We start from the raw sequence: 22461 nt of genomic DNA on the forward strand, positions 1-22461 counted from the left end.
CCCACATCCGCATATGATTTCTTGAGGGTGAGATGTTTTGCCAGCTCCCGGCAGCTCTAGATGATCATACAATAGAGCGCCACGCACGTGCCCTCTTGCTACAATTGATATGTGGGACGTTGTTCTGTGACCTCTCGGGGAATTATGAGCACTTGATGTTCCTTCCACTCATCGCAGAGCGAGCAGAGATATATCGGTACAGTTGGGGCTCTGTGACATTACGTGGCTTTACTAGGAGATGTGTTGCGCTGCTGATGTGTCCCACTCACAGATCGGAGAAGCATTATGCTTATTGCAGGTTTGGTCATGGAAGAGATTCACGTCTTTAGCTTCTACGCGTCGTGGTGTCCGGCATCTTATTTAGAGGGACCAGGATGATCGCCCAATTAACCTAACCCCACTCGCATGAAGGTTCTCCATTCATAATGCATTCGTGGTATAAGTACTACAAATATTAATTCGTAGTACGTACTAGTCGTTACACCTGTTCACTTACGTATTATTTTGTACAGGTGGAGGGATCAGTTGGCGCCAAATGTTGCGCAACATACACTGCCCTGGAAATTTGAGTTGGACATGCACTAGGAGCATGAGGTATAGTCCTATTCAAGTGTATTGACCATATTACATATTTTGCAGATATCCCTACCCACCTCTTACATTTAGCATATGTTTACACACAGTTCATATGGGCGCCCTACACGGATGACATTTTAGCCGACCTACTGGCTGATTATGCAGTTGGGAGGGATCTCTGGGTAGCCCAAGTGCCACTCATATGTTTTCATATTATCGAGTGGAATCTCCTAGACCAAGTGATGTGTCAGTTCAGCTTTCGGCGAGGCATTCCAGACCGCATTTCAATGTCGGGGGTCAATGTACGTGGGGACGACCTACACGAGATTGATGACCGTGGTCAGGGGAACATAGATTGGGCTGCTGAGCACACAATGTACGTGAGTATGTGGGGGCATTGGCCGGAGTACATCGTACAGAGACTGGAGGCGGACGGTTCGATGGGTCCGGAGGACCCATATTACACGTGGTATAGGTTGATCACATGACGCTTCATAGATAAGACCGCAGTGGTCTACATGAGCCTCGTAAGAATACTCTAACACACACTTAATTTTTTGTCGTTTATGTAAGGTTGTCAATGTTGTAACCACTTTTTTCATATGCTGCAGGTGGACGTACTACACCAGGTCGACCTGCTCTTTTTAGACCCCGTTGTGAGCGATTTACTGAGAGCAGGTTTGGGCATTGTCTACGAGGACGGGCAATGGATCCCTACACCACGCCGGGCCCTAACACCACAAGAAGGTCGAACAATTTTCTCTAGTCGTTTGTCGAGTCTGGCATTCTCGTCGTCCATAGTACAGGTGGAGTACGTATTCGGGCCATTTGCACCGTATGCCTCATTGACAATCGCCGATATTGCGGGCCCGTCTAGTAGACAGACGGACGCCTCGTCTGGCTTTGTCGCTACCCCATCAATGTCATACTTGCTAAATGACCCTCTCGATGAGGAGGAGGTGGATGCACCCGCGTTGCCACCTCGGACTCGTCCAGAGACTTTATATGACTTAGCTCCCCGTTCGCTTTGCATGGAGATAGATGATCCAGTACCTATGGGCGGAGATGACGAACATGTAGCACATCAATGAGTCCAAACTCCAGATGCGAACGAGCAGCTAGGAGAGGGCAGACATAGATGGCAGCCACCTTGACACCTAAGATGACCTCCCTGCGGCACCGAGTAGGAGATGATCATCGTATTATTTCACTTATACAACATGTATATGTTCATTCTTTCATTTGTACATCATGTATTTGTTCATTAATTCATTCGTACATCATGTATTTGTTCATAATTTCATTTGCATAGAGGACCCATATGTAAAGTGGCAAGCATCTATTTGTTCATTTTTTAACTTGTATAGATTGTTGTATTAATTCTTTTGTACAACATCAGGATGTCTATTATTTTAAATGTATAGATGATTGTTCTATTATTTCATTTGTACAACATTATATTTTCTCCTTTTCTTCCAATCTAAAGAGAATCGTTGTATTATTTATTTATAATTACAAATATTTATTCATTTCCCACAGGATGAATATGTGAATGAAATTTGGTTATGACTAGTGTGAATGAACGTTTCGTATCCCACAGATGTATACACGAAACTGGTGAATGTAACGTTGTCAACATACTGGTATCAATTGTGTTTGATGAATGTTTTCTTTGAAGAGGTGTGTGGATGGATATGCTCAATTTTTAGAGGGATTTTGCTAAAAATTTTATAGTATTTTGATAGGTTGAATGTGTACGAAACTGGTGAATGTAACATTGTGAACATACTAGTATCAATTGTATTTGATGAATGTTTTCTTTGCACAGGTGCGTGCGTGGATATGCTCAATTTTTAAAAGGGATTTTGCTGAAATTTTTATAGTATTTTGATAGGTTGAATGTGTACGAAACTAGTGAATGTAACGTTGTGAACATACTAGAATCAATTGAATTTGATGAATATTTTCTTTGCACAGGTGCGCGGATGGATATGCTGAGGACTCTGCCGAAATTTTTATAGTAATTTGATAGGTTGAATGTGTACGAAGCTGGTGAATTGAATTTTTATATGCTCAATCTTCTTGAAAGATATATTACTTTTGTAATAGAACTCCTAAGTATAAAACTAAATTGATTTTTTGAAACCTTAGCTTCTAACCTTAATGCTAGTTCCAATATCCTTTATCGCAGTTCCATTGCATGACTCATAAGCGTAATTGCACAGTAATTATTATAATTGTAAATATCTTCTTTATTTTTGTTTATAGGTATTAAAGTGTTTTTTCTCTATTCATTTGACATTTTCTTGATTTTTATAATTGTGTTAAATAAATTAGTTAACATATAATTTCGTATCATCTTGGCATTTCCAAACTTCGATTAAGGTACTATCCAATCCTATAATTTTTCCATTTTTCATTTTTTTTATTGCAAACTTATCTTCGTTAACTCTAATTTTATGAATAAATCTCATATTTTAACGTCCTCATCATTTCTCAATTCCAAGTTTAAGTTTTCTACTTGATTTTCATTAAATAGCTTAGAAAAAATAACTTCTTCATCCTTTTTTTAATGTCTTTTTTTCCTTAACTAACACACTATTGTACTCACTTTGTACACATTTTACATCACCTAAGTTCTACTTTTTCTTTCTCTAGTTCTAACAAGTTTAAATATGTCTTGTATCCATTATTCTTGTGTCCAATATAGTATATAAATTATTAAATAATATATGTTCTGCTGAACTAGTGACTTCTTTGCATCTTTTTCTCGCCTTTTAATACTTGTGTATTTTGCAAACCCAACACTATGATTAATTATCATCTGCTTTTATAACTGCAGTGAGATGTGCTTTCTCCCAATCCCCCACCTTTAGGATAAAAGCTATAATGATTTTTGATATGACCCAGAGCTTATTTGATACAATTTTGGAGCTAGCAAAATAGAAGTATTCCCATTTTGGGGTAAAAGTAATTCCATACATAAAAAGGGTAAAGGAAGATAAAGAAAAGCACACAAGCTTCTCTTCTTTGCCGACCATCAATTTCTTGGATCTTGGAGCTGAAAATTAACAATTAAGCAGACAGAAGGTGGGGGGCTTAGTGTCCATACAAAACTTTGAATGTCAGATGCCAGTGTAATTAAAAATTTTAGGTACCAAGTCCATTAGCTTCTGATGTCTTCATGATTCTAAGCCTCTTCACTGTGTTGAGGAACATCCTATATATAAACCAAAAAAAAAAAAAAACATATATATTATTAGCATGTATAGAACATCTAAATTTCCAACTACAATATTGTCTTTTCTTATGATGTTCTATTTGATATGCACTGCCCATAGGTCTCTGCCTGTCCAAAGTACCTAGGAACTTGAATGAAACGGGCCTTAAGAGCATGATCCAAAATGTTTAATATTAGGTTACTAGTAGTGCAGCTATTGCTCCTACACCTAAAAATGTTGCTCGAAATAGACCAGCTAGTTTTCGACAGGGCTAGTCTTGTCATTTGACATCATTCCAATTGGGGCTTTGTAGTGCATATACAAACATCAAACATAAATATGTGCATATATACACACAAAGACACATTCATAGAAACATATATACAAAAGTATATACATACATATTGCACTAGTATAATCATTTAGAATGAAATGAAATGTGCATACTCCCAAGGAACATCTCCTACGAGCATCCAGTCCCCCTCCTAATCTTCATAAGTGAGCACAAATTCGGATGATCCATTTAAAATCTTGGGGGCCTTTATTGCTTGCTTATAATTACATTTTAAAACTAGAACAAAATTATCTATGCAACTCATTACTGTCCTAGTCCTACTAATTTGACTTTGAGGTCAAAATGTTTATGCCATCTTAAACCACTTGGTTTCAAAAGCTAGTTGTTAGATTGAGGTGCAACAATGATTTAACAATAGTATTACATCAAAACTTTTAAGATCGAATTAAGAGAAAATAAGTAAATTACACATTACTGATAAAAAATATAGAAAATAAAGAATACACTCACGAATGGAAGTGATGCCCGTGGTTGGGGTAACAAACATGTCCTCTAGTGCTTGGGCTAAAATCTCATAGCAAGCGCGAGCATTTAGATAAACTTTCCTCCCTATTGGCAATCCATCCATGTTAACCTTAACAAACCCAAAATGCCCTTTTTCCATAACAACAGTATTGTTCTTATTGCTACCATTGTACACTTTTTTCTTTGAAGTATCCTTCAATTTATCATTCTCACATGTCTCATCTTCTTTAGAGGTTAGAGTCTTTGCCTAGTTAGCCAAGTTGTTCATCCTATAAGCCTTTATAGGCGGCCATCCCACAACCTAACTGCTTCCAAGGAACAAAATTAATTATAGTAATGACTAATGAGTAATATATTAGTTGAGACATGGAGAGAGAGAATAAACAGTGACATGAAGCAACAATTATCCCAATCTTTCAGTTTCAGCCATAATCCCAATCTTTTAACAATCCAAATTAATGGGGGTAGATCCTCATGAGTTACCCTTCTCAAAGTTAACTAAATTTGAATGGTTTCACGGTAGCAAGAAAGAGACGGTGTAGGAGAGAGGGACAATTTCTCAATTACACGAAACTTCAAAGAAAAAATAACTCTAGAGGATTAGTTGATATATGCTTCGGTTGGTTGCCGAGAAGATTAATTTTGCAACAAAAATGGATTAATATTTTAATAAATGGGTTTTTCTTTCCAGGTTTTGAAATCCGGAAAAATTAGAAACTTTAATTCGGTATTTTACAAATGAAAATAATCAAGATTTTATTCTTTACTCTTCATCATTTCAATTTTCTCTGTAATTTATAAAATGATGGTTAACCTTTAATAGAAGAAAATCGAAACACCCATATCAGCAAAATAAAAATGACATTATAATTTATAGGGAAAATGGTGGAACAGAAACAAAGAGAGAGAGAGAGGATGATAGAGGAACAAACCCAAAATAGGAAATGCCAGAAATGCAGAAATTAAAATCCTAACTCCATCAAAGGGAACAGCATCACTAAAACTCATTGTTAGAGAAAAACAAATTAATAATGGTAAAAGAAAACATGAGAACGAAAAGAGATCTGAAAGAGAATAAAAGAAGCGCTATGCTTCTATAAATATTTATGTTGACAACGCCAGTAGCAGCAGCAGCAACTTCTTGGGTAACAGAATCAGTGACTCTCTTTGTGCTAGAGACAGCGGCAATAGAAGAAGTAGAAGCTCTGTTTGGAAAATGTTAAATTATTTAAATATTAATTAATTTCAATTAATATTTGAATATTTCCTACTCAATAAAATAATAGAAGATTTCCCTATTTAATTAAATATAATTAGTGTATATTTATAGTGTATGACTGTTATATTAATTTTTGACAAAAAAAATATTTTTAACTAAATTACGAACTGTAATTTATTATATGTGAAATTTAAATTAATAACTGATTCTTCCCTCCAATAATTTAGAAAATAATTTAATTAATCAATAAATAAATAATAAAGGGAAAACCAATAAATAGGTGTACAGAAAATCTCGCTACTCCGAGTAGTGAAATTTAAATAAATATTACTATTTGGAATAGCGAGATTTAAGCAAATTTTGCTACACAAAGTAATGAGATTTAAATGTCAGGCTCAATCTAGTACAGACACGTGGCAACCAAGTAGCGAGATTTGCATAAGGTCATGGGAAATCTCGCTACTTTGAGTCATTTTAGGAAATACTTTTCAAAATGGGATATTATTTAATATATATATATATTTAAAAAAAAATTAATCCGGAAAAAACTCAAATTTTAGCATATACTAATTGTGCTGAGTAATATGGCCCATGTGACGGCGTCATTGCATAACTCACTCCGGTGCTGCCACACACGGGCCCGTGTTTTCCATACTAGATACATTTGTTCTTGTGGTACCTACACAGTCTCTGCCGGCCTGAGCCTGCCGTTCTCTAGCTCTTCTTTCCAATCTCCCTCTCTCAATCCTCCCAGAGGAAGGTTTTGCAGCACATTCCGCCATGGCCATGCTTCAACCATTCCTCCAGCAATGTCTTGTTCATTCTCTATATTCTCCCCCGCTTCCTCCTCCTTACATGTATGCTCATATTTCTGTGAAGTCAGCGTTCTATTGCCGTTCCTCACCGTCACCGGTCACGGTCCTTGACGGAAGCACGGAGCGAAGAGCCGCTGAAAGGAACGAAATTCGTTTCGGTTTGCCCAGTAAAGGCCGAATGGCTTCAGATACCCTAGATCTTCTCAAGGTCTATTCTCTCTCTCTCTCTCTCTCTCTCTCTCCAAAACTCATTATTATGATATTTTAAGGTATTATTTTTTTCTTTTGTTTTGCTAGTTTCTGAGACTCAGATGATTTTCTCTGTCTCGTTGTTTCTCTTAAAACGTTGACACTTTCTTTGTTTTTGATTTTTTTCTTCTTATTATTAACTTTCGAAGGACTGTCAACTCTCGGTCAGGCAGGTGAATCCTCGGCAGTACGTAGCAGAAATCCCACAGGTATTTATTAGCTTTTGTCTTTTGATGTCCTAAATTTTTCAAATTTATTTATTCTGGTATGAGTTTTACCCCATAGTGCAAAATCAACATTTTGCGGCGCATATGTCTGTTGAGCTGTTTGTCATCCACTGATAATTTGTCTGTATTTTCGTGCAATTTTTTCTTCTTCTTTGGGGTTGGGGAGGTTCTTTAACTCATATCCATGGAGCACAAGTCTTATTTTAAAAAAAGAATTACTGAAGCCTTGATGATCGCACTTTTGTTATGGTTAGTATCTGTGTTTAGTATGTTACTGGGTGGAAATGAATAGCAGAGTTGCAACCAACTTCAGTTTTTTACTGAGTTTTAAACTTTCGTTAGCTATTCCCAAAGATATGCAAGAGCCGGAGCCATCCACAACTTGACGGCATAGGTAGCTACTTTTACTTTGTGTTTGGGAGCTAAGATTTTTGGCTTAGGATTTGAATCTGTATGGATTTCGATGAAACTCAATACTCTCTCCAAATCCACAATCCAATCAAAGATCTGAACTCAAGCATCAAGGCATATATGCAATTTTTATCATTGCATGAAAAGGAAACATTGTAACCCCTAGAAATAAGATGTTGTGAAGCTTCTTTTTGGAAGGAGCCTTCAAAATACCATCAAGAGTGTTCTAGTCTTTGAGCTACCCTTATAAAGGCTTGGACAAGGAACAATGTAGCACTTTTCCAGCATGATTGGGAATCCCCAGTACGTTTCTCAAGGAATATAATTTCAACAGCTCATTCACTCATTTTATACTTCCTACCTTATAAGGGGGATAACAAGGTCAAAATTCAACACTATTCAATGTTCAAACATTTGGGTCATTAAACTGTGTATTAGAGGGCACCAAGATGGTGCCAAACCCACTACAAAATGCAAAAGACTATATAAAACTAAAAAAATCCAGAAACTGTGTCGAAGGAACAAAATCCAGAGAAAAATTTACTTTATTCTGAAAAAGAAGTTAACAGAATAGTATCCTTCAACTTCTGAAAGTGAATTTCCTTCCTGTCAAAACTTGCACATTTCTCTTCCTTTCTTGTCCTCTAACCATCCTAACCTGATCCTCACAAGAAACCTGAAGCTTTGTATTTTGGAGAGTATTCAGCAAATTCATCAACACTTCCAATTCCTAGTCATTGAAGTCTCTTTGAACTGTAGGTTCCAGGTTTTGTTTCCATGCATTGTTATCAAAATCTTGATCTAGATCATGCGATCTTAAGATCCAATGATCTAGACTTACCTAATTGATCCGAATCCTAAGAAGAATCTTAATCAAGTAAGATCCCGATAGGATCCTATGTAGATTGTTAGGTTCTTAGGATCATGATCCTACTTGCAATCCTTCGGATCCTACTCGTGCAATGGAATATGGATTTTTCCTATTTAGGATTTTAAATAAAATGCCCCAATATATATATATTTTTATTGGCCCAAATATTATACTTTTACAATAGACACAAAATTTGGTCCAGTTGGCTCAAATGCTTCAAAATTAGGGCAAAGTAATGAGCATGCCGTGATTTGTTTGATCTAAGTCAAGAGAGCAGCTGAGCATCTCCTGAAAGTTCTCTTCTTTCGAAATCAAAAGCCCTTTGAGAGCATCTCTTAAATTCACATGGTCATTTTATTTAATTTTGATTAAAATTTTGTATGTAATGAATGATTTAATCCTTAAAAGATCAAATCTGGATACTAACAAGACAAGTAAAAAATCGTAAAATATGGTTATTAGTTTCTGCCAAAATTGACTATAAAAGTAGAAAATGGGAATGTAAACCAATGCGTTATCATGATAAGTTTGTTCACTTTACAACAATGAAAACAGAAAATAGGAAATAGAAGTGACACCAAACAGTTTCTTAGTAATTTGTTTTTATCTTTGTTGTAGATTTTAGTTTTCTTTTTCTTTTGTTACATCAGGATTTCTCATCCTCTTTCTATATTGTTGTTATTTCTTAATAAATTTCTTCTTGTTCTATTAAAAAAGAAAAAAAAAAAAAGGAAACCACATAGTGACATGATTTCATTATTGTTATGTCGATAGGTTCTCTTAGATGGCATATTTCATCTAGTGTATTAAGGCCTTTGATGAACCACTTGTAGCTAAGTTGTTCTTTAGGGAGGTAGTGAAATTGCATGGTTTGCCAAATTCCCTAGTGTCTAATTGGGACATCAAGTTTGTTAGTTTTGCAAGACACATGGAAAATCTGTGATACTAATTTGATATTTTATTTTGCTCGTCATTCCAAAGTGTTGATGGTTAGATTGAGGTCTCTAGTCCTAGGTTAGGTGATACTTTTGGATGTGTAACGGGAGAAAAACAAGGCAATTGGGACTTGGTGTCACCTACACTTTAGTTTGTTTTGAACAAATTTCAAGAATAGGTCTACATAAGAGTCCTTTCGAGTGTGTATTCGGTTAGAAACCCAATATCTTGTTCCTTTTCTGCCAGACCATTTTTCATCTTAGTGTGCTGTGTTTTTTGTCCGTCACATTGATGAGTGGCATGCTAAGATTAGACAAAAACTTGCCATGAATAATATATATTACATAATTATTGCTAATGTGCATCAAAGGGTTAAAGAATTTAATGTGGCTGATATTAACATGGTTTGCACTATACTTGAATGCTACCTTATAATTTCCTTTAAAAAGCATCATACCCACACTATTGATCCTTTCTCCATCCTTAGAAAACTTTGACCTAATGCGTATTTACTTGCTTTTCTTGATCATATAGTCACTAGTCTAGTTTTTTAATGTGGAGGAGTGAACAAATACTGTGGCACTTTTGAGCCTCCTGCATTGCCCCCTGGTGCACCTGCAGTTCCACAGTTTCTCAGACCTCTCCCATTTTCACTTACAGGATACAGCTGAAGCTATTCTGTGTGATGTGTTTGCAACTTCTCCCGAGAGTGACGACATTTAGTGTAACAATATTTCGTTCATTGTAGAGGTCTCTTTGCTTCGGGTGCCTCATGGCATACTAAGGATGCTGTTAATGAGTGTGCTTTTGAGGAGTTAGTCATATCTATAGTACACTCTCTGGACTCAAATTCCTTTCGTTTGGGTGAGTTTGACAGAGGAATGCCTCTTATCATTTGGCTGGCCATGAAGCATATTATTATTGGTGTAGATTTAGAACAACATGCAAGAGTTAGATGTTGTCTTGTATAAATTTCAGTTATGTTGGGGTTTGTAATTATCTCATGCAAGAATTAGATGTTGTCTTGTATAATAGTCTGTTATGTTGGGGTTACTTTGTAATTAGTGGGTTTTTTGTAAATTGGTGGAAAAGAATTCATGTAGCCAACCACTCCTAGTGGGACTTGATTCTTGGTTTGTTGTTTTGTTTTAGTTAATTATAGGGTATAAAGTTGAATGTTTGAGACAATTATCAATTTGGAAAGTTGTATGTTTGAGACAATTATCAATTTGAATTCAGCAACTGTGTTTCTCTTCCCCCTTTCCACACACAGCCTTCTTTGTCCATCTTCTTCTTCCCTTCCCTTCCCTTCTTTCTCTTTCTCTCCCCTTTTTTGGTGTCTTTCCCCGTTTTCCCTTACCATCGCTACTGTCTTGCGTCACAACCTTGATCTGCAATCCTCCAATATCCGCCTGTGTCTCCCCATTTGCCTAGCACTAAGTTCCCTTCTGCTGAAGGTAGGAGGCCACTCTTTTCCTCTCAGTTGTGGCTTGCTACTCTCCGCTGCTTGGTGAAGCCATCTGGTATGCAATGAAGGCTAAAGCTGTTGCCATGAACCTCCCGTGCTGGCCTCTCTATTGAAAGCTATGTTTAATCAAAGCTGTCTCCTCCATTGTCCTTTTTCTAATGAACAGCTAGAATATTTAGACCTGAATTGTAGACGGAAGACTGACTTTCCTACAAATTTCAACCCTAGTCTTAGAGATGTAGAAATTTGGTGGTTTTGATTTTGCACCTCATTTTTCATCTGATTTCAGAACAAGATCTAAAAGCTTAGAACTTTAATTTCTGCATATGATTTTTGTTTTCTCAACAGCCCCGTTTCTGTTTCCCTTTCAGCTTCTTGGACAACCCATTAGCTTTTGATTATATCTATGCAGGTTTAATCAAATGGTTAGCTGAATACTCTGAAATAAATTCAATTTGGTTTTCTTTTGTTAAGCAATTGCATTTGGTTTCGAGCAAGGTTGTTAGGATTGGAATTCTAAGTGGGATCGTTGGAGGGGTCTGCAGGATCGAATCGTAGAATTGGATCGAGAATCTTAAGATTCTACTTTCAATGTAAAATAAAAATTAAAAAATTATATATGTGGAACTTATGACAAGTCTATAAAGTGAGCTTTATCTAATATTGTTAACATAAGATTACATTCATAGAGTTGGTTGGGTCCTCCAACTACCTATTGTGGTGTTAGGCATGGCATGCATATATTAACACAAGGAAAGTCCAAGTAGCATTTTGATAAGATTCTAGGGTCTTATTGTAGGAAAATTGGCGAAATTGAAAGGATGGAAAATAAAAAATGAAAATAGAGTTGATCACTTAAGGGGATCTGCCTCCAAATTAAGCAAAGGCTCTACATTATATTATTGCTTGGAGGAAAATTCCTCATAGGGTTACATATATATAGGGTAAGGAATCCTACTCCTAGTACGAGTTTATATTTGAATCCAAGTCCTTAATGAATTCCAATAAATATTCCTAAAATAACAAAGAAAATTAGGAAAAGTCGACATGACTTTAAATAAAAATCTTAAGGCCTGTTTGGTATTGTTGCTGTTTTCTATTTTACATTTCTATTTCTCCATAGTGAAAAACAGATTATAAAAACGTGTTTATTTCTCTTGTTAGTTTTTTGTTTCTGTTGTCGATTTTTAGTTGTTTGCCAAAAAGTTAAAAACCAGATTTTATGGTTTTCAGTTATTTTGGCAACCTGTTGCCAAAACTTTTAATATCTAGAAATAGTTTTTTTAGATTAAATTATTCATTTATACACTTTTAAATAAAAATAAAAATAAAATGATCATATGAATTTAAATATAATTAAAATAAAAATATACATAAATTTTTAAAAATAATAATAAAGCCAATAACAAAATACTTTTACTATTTTTCAATTGTCATGTCCAATAAAATTTTTATTGTAAAGTAAATTTTGAAAGTAGAACAATTAAGTAAAATAGTTATAATAAAATTTATTTTCATTATAGTAATTTTTTAATATGTATTATTTGTAATTTTATTATTTTAAAAATATTTTCATTTAAAGATGAAAATGTGCATTTTTTAAATTAAGTTTTTAATTTGTATTAGTTTTATAAATGTTAACCAAACAGGTTGTTGGTTTCAAGTTCTTAGTTTCTGTTTTTGGTTTTTGGTTTTCGTTTCTCTAATTTTTGACAGTGATACTGATACCAACCAGCCCCTTAATTAATTTGGGAATCCTAACATTAAATGGAAATCCTAATTGATTTAGAAATCCTAACATTCCAGCCTCCTTCAAATCAACCTTGTCCTCAAGGCTGAGTAGTAATAATTTCCGGGAATCTCTCTGACTAGGATTGATAAGTTTCCCAAGTTGCTTCTTCAACTAGTGAGTGACATCAATGAGCTGAAACTTCTATGATGTCTTAACTTCTACGTTTGACCATGTGGCGATCCATAATTACTTTTGGCTGCAGCTGAACCTTTCCAGTAGGTGTAATGTAGGCAAGTGGACTGCACAATAACTCGCTACCCTTACTTTCTTCTTTGAGGCAAGTGACATGAAAAACTTTATGTACCTTTCTGAATTTGATGGTAACGCAAGATGATAAGCAACAGGGTCTATACATTCTAGGATCTTATAAGGCCCATAGAATCAAGTAGACAACTTCATCGAATAACAATCAGTCACTGATATTTGTCTATAGGGTTGTAGCCTATGAAAAAACCCAATATCCCATTGAGAATTCCCTTTCACTATGATGCTTATCAGCTTGCTATTTTATATGAGCTTGAGTTGCAACAATTTTTTTTTAAGGAGTTGAAGTACTTTCTCTTGATCATGTAACTCCTCCTCAAATTGATTAATTCTGGAGGGTCCAACTAAATATCTAATGAGGATAGAAGGAGCTCGACCATAAACAGCCTTGAATGGGGTCAACTTGATGAAGGAATGATAAATGGTATTGTCCCATCATTCTGCCCATGGAAGCCATCGCACTCAATCCTTCAGTTTGCTGCTTGCAAAGCAATGATTGTAAGCCTCCAAGCACCTGTTAAAAACTTCAGTTTGCCCATCTGATTGTGGATGATTGCTGTGCTCATATTCAATTGTGTTCCTTGAAAATGGAAAAGATCCTTCGAAAAATGCTAGTAAAGATTTTATCACGGTCACTGACAATAGACTAAGGAATCCCATGTAACTTGACAATGTTCTCAACAAATATACAAGCAATATTTTTTGTAGTATTAGGGTGAGCTATAGTACAAAACTAAGCATATTTTGTGAGACAGTCCATAACAACAAAAATAGTAAATTTACGATGAGAAGATGGTAGTCCCTCAATGAAATCCATGGAGATATCAATCCACGCTTCTTTTCCTTTGGAATAGAAAGAGGTTGTAGAAGGCAACCATGTGATTCTTTTTTAAGGAGTTTCTCCATATGATGGCTTGAAATTATAGTGACATTACCGCAACGCTTGCCTTCAATGGTCACATTTTGTCTATCCACAGCGAATTTCTTAACTAGTTTAGAAAAATTTCAAGCTATATCACCCAAAGTCCGTAAGCATTCAGTGCCCAAAACCACTTTGTTGTCTTCTAGTGGTAGCAAAAAGAAAACAACATACAACTTATGATTTTGCACAATAAGTTTAACCTTCGGACACTTGCTCTAACATGTCAAAGTCCTTCCATGTCCATTGTTCACATCTTCCAGCTCTCCAAAATCAGAATAGAATGAATCAACTTTTTGAGTGTAATCAGGATGATTTTAATCTGATTTTGAATTCAGTTTGTGTAGAAAGTGGTTATAATAATAGAAGTGTCATATTGGCTGTTGATTCTGGTTTTGTAGAGGGATTAGAGGCTGGTGTCGACAGGATTAATAAAAAAGACGAAGTTGGATTGGGTAGGTTGGTGTTTCAGGATTTAATTCTGAAAAATCAAAGGGTCCTAAGGTGTATGCTGGTCGTAAGGCTGCAATGATGGGTGTGGAAATGAAGAAATTTTTGAAGCAGAAGGAGAGCATTCTAGTGAGATAAAACTAAAGATTATAAGGAGAGATTCTGAAGGAGAATTGAGCATTGTGGAAGATACACTTGCTAAGATGAAGGATATAGCAAGTGATGGAGTAAGCAAAGGAAAGGAAGCTAAGAAATGGGGAGATTTTTTAGATAATGATAGTGATGACATCAGCGAGTTTAACTGTGGTGGTGGTGGTTTGCTGTTGGATGAGATTCAGGAACAATATGGATATGTTTCTGATTCTTGTGATGTTCTTAGGGATCTATCATATGTGCATCCATCCCCGATGGAAGGATTGTAGGGGGTTCCTATTTTTGAGAACAATAAAATGTAGTGCAATGATGGAATTTTTCCTACTCTGGAGGTGATTTCTAGGAAGGACTTAGAAGCCCAAGATATAATGGATAAGTTGGATTTTTAAATGTGTGATGGTGGTGGAAAATTGAGGTGCACTTTGATGGGGCTAAGTACAAGATGAAGAAGGGTCAGAGGGAGCTTGCAAATTTAAAGTGCTTGGTGAATTATGACAGAAAGGGATTGAAAAAGGGTTTTCTTGGTTAGGAGTACCTTTCGGTTACTTTTTTTTTTGATTTGTTATTTTCTTTAAAAAAATTTCATCATTATTTTTTATTTTATTTTTGTTTTTTAATCTCAGGTGGACCTCTGATCTCCTTAGGTTGTAACTTTTCTTTCTCAATCTAAGATAACTTTACATTGCACCACAACATAGTCTGGTTGTTTAGCAATTTTTGTCTCCATGAAACTATTAGTGCTACCCGTAGCAATGAAGATAGTGATAGATTGGTGTTTTAGGAAACCATTAATTTTCATGGTTTGAGGATTAAGATAACCCAACTGAAGCATGAATTGAAGAAGTGATAGATTCATCATTATCATCAGATTTGGTACCTTTTTGATCTGAATCAACATAGTCACCCTCAACTTGTTCTGGCTCTTCCATTGGTTCAATCCTTAAAAGTCATCCCTGTTCACAGCAGTGTCTCTATGCCACTTTTTATGACAATGCCAATACAAACCCTTTGTCGTTTGCTCCTTAAGTTCCTCTTAAGTCAATTGTTTGGTGGGAGGATTGCGAGGAGCAGGTGGTGTGATAGTGCTGCTGACAATCTGCTTACTAATGTTCTTGTTGGACCAACGTCATTCATTGCCCAACTTCTCTTCTCCTAACCATGCAAAGGAAATTGTAGTGGTCATAGTTTGTGGCCTACGCACTTTGACCTCACGTCAAATGTCAAGTAGGAGACTTCAATAAAAGTATCGGTGAGTTGACTTTCATACCAATCCTTATTTTTGTTTGATAGCCACTCAAACCGTGTCTGGTACTCCAAGATGATGCTAGTTTGGAGTATTTTGGGAAGCTCTCCATTAACATTCTCATATCTAGTGGGCCCAAATTGGACAAGTAATCCAGAAACAAATTCTCTCCATGTAGGCATCCCCTAACGAGCTTTAAACTAGTCATACCATTGAATAGGATCACCATCTAGACTAATAATAGCAATCTTAATTTGACATGTTTTTGGAGTGTGGTGAAAGCGAAAGTATTTTTCAGCCCTAGGAATCTGACTAGTAGGGTCATCACTGTTCCATCGAGGAAATTCCACCTTCATACAAGAAAGACCAATGTCACTCTTCTTCTGTTCTTCTCTCCTCTATCTCTAACTTTACAATAGATTTTATGCAAGTTAACATAAATTTCTGAATAAAAATCAATTTCCCATTCAAAGGCATTTCTAACCAAAGGAACATTCCTAGAAATCCCATGATCATAAGATGAAGTTGCTTGCTGATGTGCACTTTTTGATTGCAGGGATAGAAAGGAATTGAAAACTAGCAACACCAAATACTGTGCTAGAAGGAAAAAAGTATCCCCATTCTCCACGTGGAAACTAATGAGGGAGAAAAATTTGTTTCATCCTCCCCTGATAAATTTTTCAAACACCAACACTGTAACTTCACCAACACGATAAGTTCCCCTCATCTCTTTAGTGGCCCAACCATTGAAGTGAAGAACGAATTTGGAGGTGATGTCTTCCATCAAAAATAATTCTGCTCCATGAATCTTGGGTGCCATTTTCAAATGAGGGCCTTATTGAAAGTTGAGAGAGATTTAAGCTCTGAACGTCCTTTTTGAATAGATTGTTTAACTGCTCCATTTAACAAAGATGGTATTTGAATTCCTATCCATGCCTCCCAAAAGGAATCTCCTTTATATTTCTTCCAACCTTTTGGCAATTGAGCAATAGGAAGAGAGACAAAATAGACTTGGAGGTTTGATAAGGTGCTCTTAGTGAGGGTAAGTCTCCCACCTTTTGAGAGGTAGTTCCTTTTCTAACCTGCCAGTTTCCTTTTAAACCTTTCAATGATGGATCTCAAACTCTTTTATCTATAAATTTGTTTCCAAGAGGGAGATCGAGATAGGAAAATAGGAAATGCCCTCAGGTTGCACCCTTAAAGTCCTGCAAGGAAAGGCCTCGAGTGCAATTCCCTTCAAAACCTATCTTTCCCTTAGCCACTCTTGGATTCAATGGGAGTACAAGTTTGTGACAAATATATCCCTACCATTCATTGTCCTTGGATGAAATTGCCCATTCTTGTTCATTGTAATATTAATAGTCAACATCATCATTATTATTGTTATAATTATTACTATTAAAAAATATCATAATCACTAATAATAATAGTAACAAGAATATATTATTAATTTATTATTATAAAAATAGTGATATTATTGTTCTTTGTTTTCAATATTATAATTAAATAATTATTGTTGTACCAGTTACAAAGTAGCTGATTTGGATGGAATACTCACCTTCTCCTTTGGAAAACATGTTATTTCTCCCATCGCAACCTCTTCCCCTTCTCCTCCCTAGTTTAGTGCGTCATTGTGGTGGTTTATCTTTGTGCTGGAGCAGAACCCTAAATGTAATCAATGACCAAGATTCTCTTTATAATCAATGAAATGGTTCTTGGAGTGGTTTTCGTTGGTGTTTGGAATGTTGGGTAGGGATTGCAGAGCATTTGAATTGATAGCATCATATATTGGTTGTTGACTCAAACAACATTGTGGGAAAGTTCTTGGACATAGGGTTGGGTTGGAATTGTAAGTATAATCCGGTTTTTGTCCCTAGGGGGTTTGGAGAGGATTTGTGCATGAGTTTTATGTGATAGCCAAGGAATATGGTGCGATGGTTTTTGGTATTGACAAGGGACTACAAAAAACTAATTGCTCTTGGAGCAAGGTCGTGATGAAGGGAAGTAATAAGCTCTGTAATCAGTGTGGGGCTGGGATGCCGGTTGTGAGGCATGGTCGTGCATAGCTTTTTTGTGCATACAGATGCGGCTAGGGAAGGATGATCATGTGGAGAAGAAAGAGTGGAATGGGACAGGTTGTGCAATGAATAGGGTTTTGGTTTGTGAATCCAAGAGGAGTGGCATGGGTGTGTGTTAGGGAGGAACACTTCACATCTTGTGAAAGGCCATGCGGCACTGGCTATAGTAGATTAGTTCAACTAGTTAGCTGATAGTACATTAGGGTCCACCACGTGAACAAATTCACAGACGTTGAATACAAAGTTGTGGAAGCAGTAAAAATGCATGTATGCAAACATGAGTCACGTGGTAAATTGTAAAGTGACATAATTTATTATTCACACCTTCATAGGGAACATGTGTTAAGTGAGGGAGGCAAGTAGGCTAAACATGTTTACAAAAGCTGGTAGTTTTACAATGACTGATGAACGTCCATCCTCGCTTAAAAAGCTTTATGTGCTATTTTCTAGCTTTAGCACTAAGAAACATTAAACTAACCAAGGAGTCATACTCTCATTTTACACTAAGGCATTATCCTACTCGAAGAATAAAACCTACTTTACTATTTATATGATGGTTATCCATCACATGTATGCAAGACAAGCGGTCACAGGCAAGCATAATGCCTCGAACAAGCTCGGCTTGTGATAGCTTGGAATGTGTTGGCCTAGGTATTATTAATATTTCACAAATCTGGGCTTGCTTTTGGGTACTATTTTATGAGATCCAGTAAATAGAAATGGGCTTTCAACCTAATCCCAAAAATCTAATCCATAGCAGGTCCATTTATCTTAGGTTCAGTAGCTTGGACCTGATAGCAATCCAGCCCAAATATTTAGATTTAAAAAAAAAAGTAAAAATCTGCAGTCTATGAATTTTTCTCCTTTGTCGAAGCAAGTCAACCTCTTATCTTTTGGTTCATAGATGGAGAAAGTGCTGGTGGATACCTCCTCTTCACTGGGAAGAGATTCCAATTCAGCTAAGTTTGAAGGACAAAAGTCTGTAAAAGTTAGAAACTAATTTGCCTGAAAGAAAGATAAACAAGTGAGTCTAAAGTGTTGGCTGATGATAAGGGGGTGATAATGAAATTCGAAGGACAAGTGATGGTTTTGGGGGAAATTTTGTTGATATTGGGAGTAAATTATAAGTTTAGGGGGGTGGTTTAGGTGGGGTGTGGAAATGAGGGAAAGAATTGAGAAGAAGCGTCTTGTGGTGGAGCATTCCCAAAATTTTTGAGAAGAGATTCATAAGGAAAGTTAGGTTCGTGGAGGATCCAAATGTTTAGAGGGCTGCAACTAGCAAGAGGGAAAGCGAAGGGAAGGAGAAGAAGAAATGGGGTTGGGTGGTGGGGGATCTCTTGGATAATCATAGTGAAGTCCTTAGTGAGTTTGATTGTGACGGGGGATTGCTTTTGGATGAAACTCAGGAACAATATGGATATGGTTCTGACTCTTCTTATTTACTTGGGGATTTATCTTACATGCCTCTATCTCTGATGGAATGTTTGGAGGGGATTCCTATCTTTGAGTATGGATAATAAGCTATAGTGTAAGGATGGAATTCTGCCTAGCCTTTTGGAGGAGATTTCTAGGAAGGATTAGAAGCACAACAATTGATGGATGAGTTGGGTTTATGACTGTCTAATCTTGGAGGTAAGGAAGTTCGTCTTGATGCTGGTTAAAGCAAGGTTAACAAGGGCCAGGGAGAGCTAGCTATTTTAAAGTGCTCAGTGAACTGTGATGGAAAGGGTTTAAAGAGGGGTTTTCTTGGTTAATTCCTCTTTTTCTAGGACTGCTTGTCATCGTCTAGTTTGTAATTTCTCCTTTCACTATCTAATATATCTTTTATTAAAAATAAAAATAAAAAATATATTATTGTTGTTATTGTAGCTATTATATTATTATTAGTATTTGTTTTTTATTAATTGTGATTATTATTATTTTTTTATCTGAAAATTATAATTATATAGATCAAAATGGATGTGTACAGTTACACTGGGCATACCCAGGAACAAAGGAGGCCAAGCTCCCAACCACAATTGCAAAGCAATACACTCAGGAAAGCAAGACAAACAAAGGGGGAGGCCAAGCTCCCAACCACAGATGCAAAGCACTAAACTTGAGCCCTGACCTTTCGCCCAATCTAAATACAAAATAAAACCTGGGCATACCCAGGGGCAAGAGCCAGTTCAAAACAATGCTCAGTTACATAAGAAAGGAAACATATTTACACAACTCTATATAAGTGAGTCTGAATAACTTTAAGAATTGCATCTGGATGAGTGACAGAGCCCTCAAATTTCCTTTTGTTTCTAAAGTGCCATAGATTATAAACTGGGATTGCCAAGCAAGCTCTCTTAGCTATGTCCTGAACTCCTGTTCCTTTGGCCTCTTTGTGAAGCCATTTACGTCAAGCTTTTAAGGTGGACATGGATCTTTTCAGCCCAAGCCAGTTCCTTAGATGGTTCCACACACAAGCAGACAGGTTACATTTAAAAAGGAGATGGTCAAGAGTCTCCATTTCGGAGTTACAGAACACACAAATTTGGTCAAGGCCATCCACCTTAAGTTTATCACAAGACTGTAGCTTTCCTTTGGCAGCTAGCCTAAGGACAAAGGAATGCTTCGGAATGCACCCATTATTCCAAACCAGAGCTTTCCAATGAACACTGTTACCTTTGCATCTCCAGAATTGGTAAGCTTTCAAACAAACAAACTGCCCCTCCGCAGTCCACTCTCTCAGCTGAAGCTCGGCACTGTTCTGGTCCCTGCAGTGTTGGAGAATTAAATTCTTAATCTCTACAAGCTTCTTGAACAGAGGGGAATCGTCATGTTAGGTAGAGGCACCCCACATGCTGCTCCCCTTCAGATAAAAATGGTTAACCCACTTAGCCCAGAGAGAGTCTTTCTTGTCATGGATATTCCACAGTGCCTTTGTAAGGAGAGCCTTGTTCCAAATTTTGAGGTCCAGCACCCCCAGCCCTCCTTCCTTCTTAGGGAGACGCACCTCCCTCCAAGCTACAAGAGGTCTCCTTCTTCCCCCCAAGAGGAAGGTCCTACTTTACTGAGTGTGGGCTGTCAGACATAAGGTCCTCAGGGTGCTTCCTCACCTGGACAAATAACAAAACCTGGTGCAAATTGGATCGTGCTGTGATAAATAAAGCATGGCAGCAGGCTGGGTTGGGAGCTCAAGCTTTTTTCCAGCTTCCTGGAATTTTTTCAGATTATGCTTCCTGCATTGTCTCTATTATGGAAGAGGAGAACCTGGGGAGAAGGCCCTTCAAATTCTTTAATATGTGGGTGAAGCATGATAGCTTTGCTGATGTTGTTAAGACTACATGGGGGAACAGATTCATTGGCTGTAAGTTATTTCGGCTAGCAAAGAAGCTTCAGGCTCTAAAAGGCCCCTTAAGGGATCTCAACGCCCTGTACTTCTCACACATTTCGGCCAGGGCAGAAAGAGCCAGTGAAGAGTTAAAGGCTGTTCAGCAAATGCTGCTTGATTTCCCTGAAAATGAAGAGATGCAGAGGCTGGTTGTTGTTAAAAAGGAACAAGCTGCCAAGTTAGAAGAGGCAAACAGATGTTTCCTAGCTCAACAAGCAAAATGTAAGTTCCTTATGAATAGTGATAGATGCACTGGTTTCTTCCACTCTTTGATGAAAAGAAATACAGCTAGGAACCATATTGCAGGAGTTTGTAAAGAAAATGGTGAGTCAACCAAATCGCAACAAGAGGTGGCCGAAGAGTCCCTAAACTTCTATAAAGCACTGAAGATACTTGCTCTTCTATTGATCCCCAGGTGATTGCCTGTGGTCCAATTCTGAGTAATGAGCAGGCAAAGAAGATGTTGGAGGCTGTTTCTGAAGAGGAAATTAAAAGTGCTCTGTTCAGTATTGGGAATGAGAGATCCCCTGGCACTGATGGTTACACCTCATGCTTCTTTAAAAAGGCATGGGACATAATTGGGGGTGAGTTTGTGCTGGCAGTTCGGGAGTTCTTTAGAAATGGAAAGCTCCTTAAACAGTTCAACTGCACTGCTATTGTGCTGATAGCTAAGTCACAACATGCAAATTCATTCCAAGACTTTCGGCCAATCTCCTGTTGCAATGTGGTTTACAAAGTCATTGCCAAGGTTCTAGCAAACAGAATCAATCCTTGTCTGGAGGGGCTTGTGAATATTGCTCAATCCTCTTTCATTAGACAAAGATCCATGATTGAGAATATCTTTCTGTTTCAAGAGCTGGTAAGGAAATATGCTAGAAAAAGAGTGTCTCCAAGATGTATGTTAAAGATTGACCTCAGAAAAGCTTATGATTCTGTTTCGTGGGCTTTCCTGAAAGTTATGTTGACTCACCTCAATTTCCCAGCAACTATGGTGGGCTGGATCATGCAATGTATCTCCACCACTTCCTTTTCATTGGCTTTGCATGTAGGCCTGTTTGGTTTTTTTAAAGGAAGAAAGGGGCTAATACAGGGAGATCCATTATCCCCTCTACTGTTTGTTATTTGTTTAGATTCGCTCTCGAGACTTCTGAGGTCATTGGAGGCTAACCCAGATTGCAAATTCCATCCAAAATGTAGGGTGCATAAAATCAATCATCTTGCCTTTGCAGATGACCTAATTTTGTTTGCCCGTGGTGACTACCCATCAGTTAAGCTGATCATGGAATGCCTCAATTTATTCTCTCAGTGTTTAGGGCCGAAAGCAAATCTCATGAAATCAAATATTTATAGTGCTGGTATTACTGGCACTACCCTTCAGGATGTTA

At 37.0% G+C, this 22461-nt stretch overlaps 1 protein-coding gene and 1 pseudogene across 4 annotated transcripts in view; one reads left to right on the forward strand and one right to left on the reverse strand.

The window, feature by feature from the left end:
- Positions 1–3726: 3726 nt before the first annotated feature.
- On the reverse strand, positions 3727–6618 carry LOC131163435 (auxin-responsive protein IAA13-like; annotated as a pseudogene).
- LOC131164631 (ATP phosphoribosyltransferase 2, chloroplastic-like) overlaps positions 6430–22461 on the forward strand; it is a 29523-nt gene continuing 13491 nt past the window's right edge. For 2 of the 4 annotated variants that reach the window (XR_009139299.1, XM_058121966.1), the window contains exons 1-2: positions 6443–6859; positions 7050–7109. Coding sequence is in view for 3 of the 4 variants with exons in the window: in XM_058121966.1 (XP_057977949.1) it covers positions 6617–6859; positions 7050–7109 (303 nt within the window). In the remaining variant the exon portion in view is untranslated. Of the gene's footprint in view, positions 6860–7049; positions 7110–22461 lie in introns of all 4 variants that reach the window. The other 2 variants (XM_058121965.1, XM_058121964.1) reach the window with 2 other exon arrangements.

The sequence above is a fragment of the Malania oleifera genome, chromosome 9 (assembly GCF_029873635.1).
Source record: "Malania oleifera isolate guangnan ecotype guangnan chromosome 9, ASM2987363v1, whole genome shotgun sequence".
Classification (NCBI taxonomy): domain Eukaryota; kingdom Viridiplantae; phylum Streptophyta; class Magnoliopsida; order Santalales; family Ximeniaceae; genus Malania; species Malania oleifera.